We start from the raw sequence: 12,283 nt of genomic DNA on the forward strand, positions 1-12,283 counted from the left end.
ATCGGTGGAAGAAATGTTCAATTTGGCAACCATTTGGTTACCAAAAGATTTTTTTTTTTTTTTGATGATACTCAATTTCTGATAAATGATTATAGAATTATATTCAACTATATTTCATCAAGATTAAACACAATGCAAATAAACTTTATAGAATATTGTAGTATACCAATGGAGTTTTGTATTAGAAACATACCTTATGGTGATTTGGAGTCTATAATCTGAAAAAGGAAGAAGGAGAGGGATACATTGATGCTAACCCGCTACACACTCTCACTCATTCATCCTTATTATCCTTATATTCAACCACTTAAATATATCGGACTCAAGTGTGTTATAAGCAATATACTCCTTCATTAATGAGCACAAAATATAGTATTTTAGTCTAAGTGTGGATCTATACCAATGCTTTGATTAGTAATCAAGATTGGTGCATCTATGTGTCTCAAATATAGTTTGTTAACTTGACCATCTTATTATTGTTTTAATTAATTAAATAATAATAATAACACTGCTCGAGCTCCTTTTAATTAGGTTATTGTGGATAAAAATTCTAACAATAAATTATTATCATTCCAAATATTTTTACATTTGATCCTTATGAATATTGTTTGTAGGTGTGTACACAATATTTAAAATGATGTTTTATATAGTTCTAAAGTGTACTGTTAATATATTTGGTGACAACATGTTAATAGTTTTATTTTAATATATTTGATACATGAGGATACTATTTTGTAAAATTTTAATATTGGAATATATATTACTGAAAACTTAATCTATATGTATATATATAGTCTGTTCATGAAAGTAGGGTCAAAATAAAGCACGTTTTCATTTCCATCGAAGTTACAAGTTTACAACATCTGTATGAGTTACAAACAAAGGAATGTATGGAAAGAGCAAGGCTCTCACTTTCCGGGTGCAAAGTTGGTGGCGAATGCCCAAGCATTGTTGTTAACAGGGTCAGCCAAGTGATCAGCCAAGTTCTCAATAGGACCCTTTCCAGTAACAATGGCCTGAACGAAGAAACCAAACATAGAGAACATAGCCAATCTCCCATTCTTGAGTTCCTTCACCTTCAGCTCAGCAAAAGCCTCTGGGTCCTCAGCAAGCCCCAATGGGTCAAAGCTTCCACCTGGGTACAAAGGATCTGTCACCTCACCAAGTGGCCCACCTCCAATTCTGTACCCCTCTACAGCTCCCATTAAGATCACTTGAGTCGCCCAAATCGCTAAAATGCTCTGAGCATGGACCAAGTTTGGGTTTCCCAAGTAGTCAAGTCCACCGTCGCTGAATATTTGAGACCCGGCCTTGAACCATACGGCCTCACCGAACTTGACTCCATTCCTGGCCAAGAGTTCGGGGAAGACACAGCCCAGAGCGCCGAGCATGGCCCATCGCGAGTGGATCACCTCCAGCTCTCGGTTCTTGGCGAAGGTCTCGGGATCAGCCGAAAGCCCAGCTGTGTCCCAACCGTAATCGCCGGGAAACTCTCCGGTGAGGTAGGATGGGGCCTCACCTGAGAATGGGCCCAAGTACTTGGCACGGTCTGGGCCGTACCATTGGCTTGAAGATGAAACTTTCTTGGGTTTAGCTGCAGCCTTTCTCATGGTGATTCGGCCCTCGCCCATGACATCAGATGGTGCAGGAGCAAGCCTCACAGCTTGGCCTGCAAAAGATGGAGAGGAGAGAGCCATTGTTGAAGAAGCCATTATGATTTACAAGCAATGAAAGAGAGGAGAAGTTTCAAGCTTTGTTCTCCTTGGGATGATTAGCAATATCTTTGGTATAGTATATATATAGCTTTTTGGGTGACGAGTCATTTTATCTTTGAATATCTTTATCTCTATTCTCATTCGTATTAATCGATTTGTTTGATTATCTTTTCAATTTTTTTAATAGATTTTGTCTTTGTTCATTCCCCCTGATTGTTACTCTCTACTCTCTGCTATCCACCAGTCTATTTGACAAAAGTTTAGAGGTTTAAGAGTAGCCAATATAATTTATCCACGTGTCTTTAGGAGATTTCTTATGAGTTGAAGTTGTCTTGTAGGATAAGGAAAGAGATATCAGTCGGATTCTTTAAGAGATACCATTTTTGTTTCTTTTCTTTTTTTGGTTGCTGTTGTAGACCACACAACACCAATATAGCGTGAAATTATTAAAGGACAATATAAACTAACTAAATTTTAAATTTCTACAAGTTCAAAAACGTTATTACTTACTATGTTGAGGTAACGTTATGTGGTATTGGTATTCATTCAAATCCAAGAGTCATTAACTAACTCTGTTAAGTTAGTTAAAGAGGCTTTTGCCTATTCATTTAAGAAGTATATATATAAAGGGTCTCGGCTCATCAGAAAAAAAATAAGAGAGAGCTAGAAGAAACAGAGAAGATAGATATAAAGTGAGATAAGAGAACTAGAAACTACAAAGAGAGAAAGAGAAGTATATGCACGACAGAAGGAGAGAAGAAGCTGGCATAACACTATGAACGGATGTGTTATGGTGATGAGTTGCTGTTGAGTAGTTCTGAGTTTACTCACCATTGAATCTCTCATTGTTTGGTGATATAATTCTTAACTGTAAAAAGTTTGTACTTCTAAGTTCTTGATTAATAAGGGATAGTATTCAACTGGATGTAGAGTCAAAGATCTCATTGATCTTTGATCGTGAACCAATATAAACTCATTGTGTCGTTTGCTTTCTGTTTTGGCCCTTTTATTTCTCTTAATTTTGATTTCATTGATTCTGGTGTTCTAAGTTCGATTAACAGCATATGTTTTGCCTACTTGTATTGTTCTTCTAATCTATACAGGTTGATATCTCCTACAAGTGGTACCAGAGGCCAGGTCTGATCAAGAAGAACAATTCAAGAAACTGATATTTCCGCTACAAGAACAAACAAGAAACTGATCAAGAAGCTGTTAAAGAACACACTGCAACAATGGCTAAGTTCGAACTGGAAAAGTTTGATGGAACAGGTGACTTTGCTCTTTGGAGGGAGAGTCTTAAAGACATTCTAGTTCACCAGAAGGTAGCCAAGGTGTTAGGTGATACCAAATTGTTGGCTGAAAAGAAACCTGAAGAAATAGCAGAAATGGAGGAGATGGCTTACTACACGATAATAATGCATCTGTCAAACACAGTCAGAAGGAAGCTAACTGGTGAAAAGACAGCAAAAGGAATATGGGATAAATTGGAGGAACTGTATATGAAACCTTCAATTTCCAGCAAGATAAACTTGCTCGAAAGGTTATATGGTTTTCGAATGATATCTACTATGTCTTTAGATGAAAATATTGACAAGTTTAATGAGATTATTGTAGGTCTTGCCAATATTGAGCATGTTGTAGATGAAGAAAGCCAAGCCATAATACTCCTGAGATCATTACCGATTGCCTATCAAGAAGTTAAGGCTGCTATCAAATATGGCAGGGATGTGATTTCCTTAAAAGATGTTCTATGTGCTCTTAAGTCAAAAGATTTTGAGTTGCAACTGGAAAGGGAATCAAAGAAAGAGGAAGTGTACATGGCCAGAGGAAGAACTCCAAGAAGAAGTTCCTCAAGAAACCAGCAACATCACTCCCATTCAAGGTCTAAATCTCGGGGAAGAGGAGACAGAAAGTGCTATTTCTGTGGCAAACCAGGACACATTCAAAGATTCTGTAATAAGTACAAAGAACAACAAGCAAGCTTCAGATCACATCATTCTAATCATCCTAAACAAGATCAGAAGCCAAGAAGTGATCCTAAGGCAGTTGGAAACACAGCTGCAGTAGCCGAGGAGAACAATGATGAGTGGTCAACTGATGGAGATGCATTTACCATCTCAGAAACTGCACATAACAGGGAGTGGATACTCGATTCTGGATGCACATATCACATGTGTCCAAATCGAGAATCATTTTTTGATTATAAAAATGTTAATGGTGGCAAAGTACTAATGGGAAATGATGTCTCTTGCAGGGTCACAGGTATTGGCAAAGTTGCTGTCAAACAGTTTAATGGAGAAGTTAAGATCCTGTCAGATGTGAGACACATTCCAGATTTGAGAAGAAATCTGATCTCCCTAGGGACTCTTGAAGATGAAGGCTACTCCTACAAATCAACAAATGGTGTTCTCAAGATAACTAAGGGCTCCCTACTCATAATGAAAGGCAAGAAAATAAATGGCCTTTATGTACTGGATGGTGAAACAGTTCCCACTGCTGAAGCTGGAACTGTAAAAGGACAAGAAAATGAAATGTCTTTGTGGCATCAAAGGCTCGGGCATATAAGTGAACAAGGACTAAGAGAACTACACAGACAAGGGATCATTGAACAACTAAAAACTTGTGCTCTTCCATTTTGTGAAGTATGCATACTTGGCAAGCAACACAAGATCAAGTTCACTCAAGCCCGACATACCACAAAGAGGATCTTAGAGTACATTCATGCAGATTTATGGGGACCCTACAAGATTCCAACAAATACAGGTAAACACTATTTTCTCTCTATAGTTGATGACTATAGTAGGTGTGTGTGGACTTGCCTATTGAGAACTAAAAATGAGTGTTTAGATCACTTTAAAACTTGGAAAACTCAGATTGAAAACCAAATCGATTTAAAAATAAAAACTCTTAGAACAGATAATGGTTTAGAGTTTGTTAATCATGAGTTTGATGTTTTATGTAAAGAAAGTGGCATAACAAGACATAGGACTATTGTTAATACACCTGAGCAGAATGGGGTTGCTGAACGAATGAATAGGACCCTATTGAATAAAGTCAGATGCTTGTTACTCAGTTCAGGATTAGGAAAAGTTTATTGGGGAGAAGCCTTAGCAACAGCTTGTTATTTGATAAACCGAAGCCCAAACAGATCCATAAACTTGAAATCACCTTTTGAAATGTGGTATGGTAGACAACCAAGTCTTAAACATTTAAAAGTATTTGGATGTACAACATATGTACATCAATCTATAGATAAACTTGAGCTTAGATCAATTAAATGAATTTTCCTTGGTTATCAAATAGGCACAAAAGGCTATAGAATTTGTGTTAATCAAAAGGGTAGGCTCAAAATCATAATTGCTAGGAATGTTGTATTTAATGAATATGATTTTCCCCACTTAACAGCCGAGAAAGGCAGTGTGCTTTCTGACATTTCAGGTATCAAAAGCACACAACAAACAGTCAAAACTGATATTGACCAAACTCAGCAAGAAGATAGGGATGATGAAGTTCAAAGACAACCTGAAAAGGATGATCAAGACAGTGATGAGACACAAGAAAGTTTGGCAGATTATCAACTGGCAAGGGACAGAATAAGAAGAGAAATTAATCCTCCATCACGATATGCAGAAGCTGATTTGATTGCACATGCCTTGTCTGTTGTACAGCAGTCTGAAATCCCTGAACCAAACAACTTTGAAGAAGCTATTTCAGGAAGAGACAAGGACAAGTGGCTACTGGCTATGAAGGAAGAAATGGAGTCTCTAAATAAAAATAAAACATGGGATCTTGTATCTAGACCAGCCAAGCAAAAGGTGATAGATTGTAAGTGGATTTACAAAATTAAAGAGGGAACAACAAATGAAGACTCAGTAAGGTATAAGGCACGACTGGTGGCAAAGGGGTTCACTCAAGTAGAAGGGACAGACTACACAGAATTTTTTTCACCAGTTGTTAAGTATAAGACAATAAGACTAATGCTGTCCCTAGCTGTTCAACAAGACTTAGAAGTGGAGCAACTAGATGTGAAGACAGCCTTCTTAAATGGATTCATAGAAGAAGACATTTATATGAAACAGCCCCCAGGATTTAAGGTGGAACACAACAATGAGGAGTTAGTATGCAAACTGAAAAAATCGTTATATGGTCTTAAGCAATCACCAAGACAGTGGAACAAACGATTTGACACCTACATGCAAGATATCGGGTTCACTAGATCTCAGTTTGATCACTGTCTATACTACAAAGGTCTAAACTCCTCTATTGCAGTTTACTTATTATTATATGTTGATGATATGCTTATCTTGAGCAGAGATAAAGCCATAATCAACAACATCAAGGTGAAGCTGAAAAAGGAATTTGAAATGAAGGAGCTGGGGCAAGTACAAAAGATTCTTGGCATTGAAGTTGTGAGAAATTGGGATGAAGGAAGGATGTACTTATGACAGTCGAGCTACATACAGAAGGTTGTTCAAAAGTTTCACTTACAAGATGCTAAAAGTACCTCCATTCCTTTAGGAGGCCAATTTGAGCTAACTAAAGACCAATGTCCCTCTAGTGATGAAGAAATGAAGGAAATGAGTAAGGTGCCATACTCTACTGCCTTGGGGTGTGTCATGTATATTATGGTCAGTACAAGGCCAGACATTGCTCATGCATTGAGTGTACTAAGTAGGTACATGTCAAACCCGGGTCAAGAACATTGGAAGGCTCTAAAATGGCTCATTAGATACTTGAAAGGCACCTGGAATCATGGTTTGATTTACAAGAGAGTTGAAGATGAAATGGAATTACAGGGTTTTGTAGATGCAGATTATGCAGCCAACAAGGATACCAGAAAATCGACCACATCTTACATGTTTCTATCTAATCAGAATTGCATAAGCTGGAAGGTACAACAACAATCAGTAGTTTCACTTTCAACTACTGAATCAGAGTTTATAGCCACCACAGAATCATTCAAGGAAGCAATTTGGCTAAAAGGGATACTGTCTGAATTGAAAGTTCTAAAAGGAAAGGTTACAGTCTACTCGGACAGTCAATCTTCAATTCATCTATGCAAAAATCCGGTGTATCATGAGAAAAGCAAACACATAGACATTAGACTATTCTGGATAAGAGAAAAGATAGAAGAAGGTGTCATTGAACTAAGCAAAGTGAGGACTGAAGAAAATCTTGCAGATGTTGGTACCAAGGTACTCTCAGTAAGCAAGTTTAGGTACTGTATAAACTTGCTTAGCCTTGGAAAATAATACCAAGGTTGGAATACTATCCCTGCCAGATACTGTTGAGATTTGAAAGAATAAGGTGGAATTTGTGGTATTGGTATTCATTCAAATCCAACAGTCATTAACTAACTCTGTTAAGTTAGTTAAGTTAGTTAAAGAGGCTTTTGCCTATTCATTTAAGAAGTATATATATAAAGGGTCTCGGCTCATCAGAAAAAAAATAAGAGAGAGCTAGAAGAAACAGAGAAGATAGATAGAAAGTGAGACAAGAGAACTAGAAACTACAAAGAGAGAAAGAGAAGTATATGCACGACAGAAGGAGAGAAGAAGCTGGCATAACACTATGAACGGATGTGTTATGGTGATGAGTTGCTGTTGAGTAGTTCTGAGTTTACTCACCATTGAATCTCTCATTGTTTGGTGATATAATTCTTAACTGTTGAAATTTGTACTTCTAAGTTCTTGATTAATAAAGGGATAGTATTCAACTGGATGTAGAGTCAAAGATCTCATTGATCTTTGATCGTGAACCAGTATAAACTCACTGTGTCGTTTGCTTTCTGTTTTGGCCCTTTTATTTCTCTTAATTTTGATTTCATTGATTCTGGTGTTCTAAGTTCGATTAACAGCATATGTTTTGCCTAGTTGTATTGTTCTTCTAATCTATACAGGTTGATATCTCCTACACGTTATAGGCTGTCGATAACTGGCTCTAATCATCATGATTGTCAAAAGAAAATTAGAGCAAATACTTACCACATAATAATAGACATTGTTTCAAACGTATACTCAGTTAAAAATACATGTCTCACAAGAAAATTTACCCCGTTTTCATGATCTCAAATAATGACCCCAAGTCATGATCGAACCAATATTAATCCTATATTGAATTCTATTTAGCCGTGAAGTTTATTATATTTTTGTCAAGCAAGTATTGAGCATATGTCGATTTTAACTTTCTATAGAAAATATGGTTCCACGACCAAAATTGTTCATTTTTCAAAATATCAACAAAAAATAGTGTGAGAACATAATATTAACCCCTAACTTATTGATTAGCACACTAACGTGAAAGTAAAGATGCTGAGACATATATTTCAAATGTAAAAACTCACTTTGCTCTTTAGAGCACTCCCAATTGCTACTCTACTCTATTTTTTAAAATACTTTTCCAAAACATAAATTTTTCTATTTTACCTCTAAGTTTTACATTATATCATACATCAACTTCTCTATATATTTCTCTACATCATTTAAATATTATATCTTTAAACATATTTTATTAATTAAAGTAAAATAAAATAATTGAAAAAGAAAAAAAAATATACTAAATGGGAGAGAGAAAGCTTATAAAGAAAAATAATAATATTAAAATATTATATAAAGTATATGTAAATATTATGTAAATGTAGATATTGATTAATTGAAGTTTCTGTATAGCTATTATAAATATATGTATAAAGAAACTGATGGAAGATGTTTTTGTGAGTTTTAACTAAATATTATAGAGAAAGTGTATTATAAAGACTTCATTGGGGGTGCTTAGCCCTGTAATGTAAAACTAATTAAATCAGCCGCCCTCGTTCTTATCCAATAAATCCCCTTCATAACTAAGAAGAAGCATCTAACCATCGGATGGCACTCCATTCTTCTTCAAATGGTTGAGATCTCCCTTTTGCTTCCTTTACGGTACAATACTCTTTAGCTTTGCTAAGCCTGAGGTGTTAGAATTATTATATAGACTAATAGAATCACAAACATAATTTCATAACCACAACCATTAGTTGGAGTGCCTACTAATGGTTAATAACCATAATAGAATGGTTAACACTTACTGTAACAACCTGACTTTTCTTAACTAGTCCCACTGAAACGCGACTATGACTATCCGAGGTCAACTAGACCCTTACGGTCAACTTTGTTAAAAATCGGACATTAAAAAACTAAATAAACTTTAAAGTAAACTTTAGAAAATTTTACATTGGAGTACTTTGAAATAAAATAGTATTTGGACGGGATCCCATAGTTTTAAAAACAAAATGTAGTTAAACGTAACTTAAGAAATAGTCTGTAGCCACATGGCTTTCTTTAAATAAAATAGTAAACATTAAATTGATAAAACTGTTACTGGACTCAGCGGAAAACTTAAGAGAACCCTGGCAACCCTGCAGGTCCGCTGTTTCACAGTATGCATACTTCAGACAGAATCCCCTCCAGCTCATTGCACTGCTCCTTAAGCTTTGCCCTTACCTACACAGAGAGTAACTGATGAGCTATAACGCTCTGTAAGGAAGCTAGCTACAACTCATGATTCTATTATCCAAAACAAACTTTGCATAACAGAAATGCATATCTAGAAACTGCAAACTGAGCAGCACGTCTAGCATATTCACATAAGTCAAAGTGTTGCGTAACATACTAAAAACATATAACTGAGCCATCGTGTTATCTGTGGGGTTTTAATCCCAGTGTGGCCTCCACGGCCCAGAGAATACTCACCTCCCGTACCAAAGGGGTACACTCCGCTAAAACACGATGACTTTACTGACTTGGCGGATAACCCCACTGTAGGGCTGCATGGGGATCCGCCCTCACAAGGCCTTGTACTAAGCCATCGAGTTATTTGTGGGGTCATGATCCCCGGGTGGCCTCCGCGGTCCAGAGAATACTCACCTCCCGTGCCAAAGGGGTAAACTCCAATAAAACCCGATGAATTTACTGACTTGATGGCTAACCCCACTACACGGTTGCATGGGGTCCACCCTCACAAGGTTTCCCTTGACCGTCACAAACATTGCACATGCATTCATGATAACTTGACTGCACTAAGCACATTCAAACCCGATTGATGGGTACTATCATGCGCATCCAGCCATATAATCACACATATATATAGAACTAGAATTTAACCGGCAGTATACAAACATGCAAACAATTCACTAAGATCACAACAAGCTAAGTTACTCTTGGTGTATACTTCCTTACCTATTGTCCTTAGCTTTCGCGAATTATGCCTTTGTGAGGATTCTAAAATATATAAGGGAATTTAAAAAAAAAAAAAAACTGAAATTCCTGACCCTGGCCCAAACCCGAGCCCTTGGGGTAAAATGACCACAATACCCCTCTCATAATCCCAAACTCAACTTAGAAAATTATTATTTCCAATAATAATTTTATCCTAGGCCATGCTCGAAACTTCAAGTCAAAACTCCAATTATTTCTTAAAATTCTGTTTTCCGATGCTCGAGTCCAATTCACGAGCCCCAAGCCCACTTCTTGATCTTGAGGCTTAAAATTGGTAATATTGTACTTTTTAACATATTTTCCAAGTCTTTGAAAATATTTTGTAGGTTCCAAGTCATCAAATCTAAACTTTGAAGCTTATTCTCGAACCTAGAACTTTTCATGAAGCTTAAATAATAATTCCCGAGCCTAGCTCGCAAATTATTAATCTTAGATATTACTTAGATAAATTTTCTAAACCTCGATCCTCAAATATCAGTTTGTAGACTTTGGGGTAACTAATCCCAAGCTTCGCAAAAAAATTCAAAAGTTTTGGGACCAACTACCATTTTTGATCCCTTTGGTTATCAATCAGTAATCATTAGTAACTTGTTGCTGAATGGATGAACATGCACGTGAACACTCCCATTGTCTTCTTCCTTGTACACATTCAGCCATTTCTCTCCCAACCCATACACGTCTCCATCTTTTCTCACCTAGGCAGTCACGGTTTCACTCCTAACCACCATGACCACCATTCGGCTACCACAACCACCACCCTCATCACCATCGGCCTCCGTCCGTGACCACTCAAAGTGGCACTTCCATGCACGGCCAGCCATCATCTTCAATCTTAGACCACCACCAAACCCTCTCAAATCTTAAGACCACATATATTATACTATTTCCAAGACCATAATGAGTGTTTCTAATCCCAAGACACTGATTAAAACCATACATAACAGTCCAAAAAAAGTCATCACCATCCTAAGAAACAAAGATGAAAAATCGGAAACGTAAAACTATGAAGGAAATCTATGAATATAGACCTCTTACTGTGGCCAGTTCTTGGTGGTTTCTTCTTCTCCTAATCTTAGTAGACAAAACTATGAACACAACAAAACCATTTAACATGAATTTGGTACTTAGAATCTAAGAGAAAAATCAACGCAAAGGTAGGTTCGGACTTACGTTTTTCTTCTGACTACTCTTGTACCAAACTCCCTATAACACTCCCTTCTTTCTCTTGCTTTCTTCTACAATCAAAACAGAGGCTCTAAGGATGTGTCTAAAGTCTGTAACCCAAAGAAAAACCAAAGAAAAACTCATCTTGACTTCTCCTTCTTGGACCCGAAGTGGTCGTATTCTATAAGAACACAAAATGTTCTTCATCTCTAACCTCTCCCAGTTTCTCTCAAGTTTGAAACTACGGCTGAAACCAATGAGGAAGGAAAGTGGTTCCAAATCCCTCCCTAGTAACCTCTAAAAAATGCCTTGAATATTAAAAAAGAATCCCGCCAATATGTGTGTGCAGCCGAACCCATGCATTTGTTCAGAAAATGCATTAAACTATAGCTAAAAAATAATTGAATAAAAACTATAGTCTAAATACCAAAATGTCTCACTTTAGCTTAAATTTATGTTTATGATTTTATGTGAATCCTTTCAACATAAAATCACCACTTTAATCCCATATGATTCATCTTGTGCTAATCATAGACTCTTAGGGAAAAAGTCACAAATTGATATTCTAAAATAATTCTAAGATTTTATGTGGATTCCAAACACATAAAATCATATATTTAAACTTTTTGAGGCACGTGGTAGTACCCTAATGACTATATGTTGACCCATTAAACCATAGTCCACCATCTCTAACAATATGAGCCCAATAGGCCCAATATACCACATAGGGTAGAAATGCATAAGATACATATAGTTCATATGTGTAGTTGGGTTGTAAGGTGATTCTTGGTAAGTGTTTGTTCTCCATAAGCTCTCTCTTGCATTTTGTATTTGATCTTGTGTATTGTTGTTGTTTTGGATAGATTGAAAGTGATGAAGATGAGCATTAGAGACTCAATGTAAAACTTAGGAGGTATATGTTTATCATTGTGCAATTAATGCCATAAATAGAATGTGATCTTGGTTGTTAAATGAGCATTGATTGTTGTTCTTAAATCTGATTAGTGATTCTATAATGCTCATAATATGTTTCTAAAACTAACAATTGGTATCATGAACAATGTCATTTGATTTTAGGGCTTGCATTTTCGACATATAAACCCATTTTTTTCAAATATGATTTTTGCACAAATAAATTTGAAATAATGATGT

General features: G+C 36.4%; 2 protein-coding genes across 2 annotated transcripts; one reads left to right on the top strand and one right to left on the bottom strand.

The window, feature by feature from the left end:
- Nucleotides 1–808: 808 nt before the first annotated feature.
- On the bottom strand, nucleotides 809–1,782 carry LOC133817280 (chlorophyll a-b binding protein of LHCII type 1-like). Its single transcript, XM_062249752.1, has one exon. The coding sequence runs from the start codon at nucleotides 1,710–1,712 to the stop codon at nucleotides 909–911; it is 804 nt and encodes a 267-aa protein (XP_062105736.1). The 5' UTR covers nucleotides 1,713–1,782; the 3' UTR covers nucleotides 809–908.
- Nucleotides 1,783–6,283: 4,501 nt separating this feature from the next.
- Nucleotides 6,284–7,638, top strand: LOC133813911 (secreted RxLR effector protein 161-like). Its single transcript, XM_062246941.1, has 2 exons — nucleotides 6,284–6,910; nucleotides 7,615–7,638. Exons 1-2 carry the CDS (start codon nucleotides 6,284–6,286, stop codon nucleotides 7,636–7,638), a joined length of 651 nt encoding a protein of 216 aa, XP_062102925.1.
- The last annotated feature ends 4,645 nt before the right edge of the window (nucleotides 7,639–12,283 follow it).

This window comes from Humulus lupulus, chromosome 2 (assembly GCF_963169125.1).
Source record: "Humulus lupulus chromosome 2, drHumLupu1.1, whole genome shotgun sequence".
Lineage (NCBI taxonomy): Eukaryota > Viridiplantae > Streptophyta > Magnoliopsida > Rosales > Cannabaceae > Humulus > Humulus lupulus.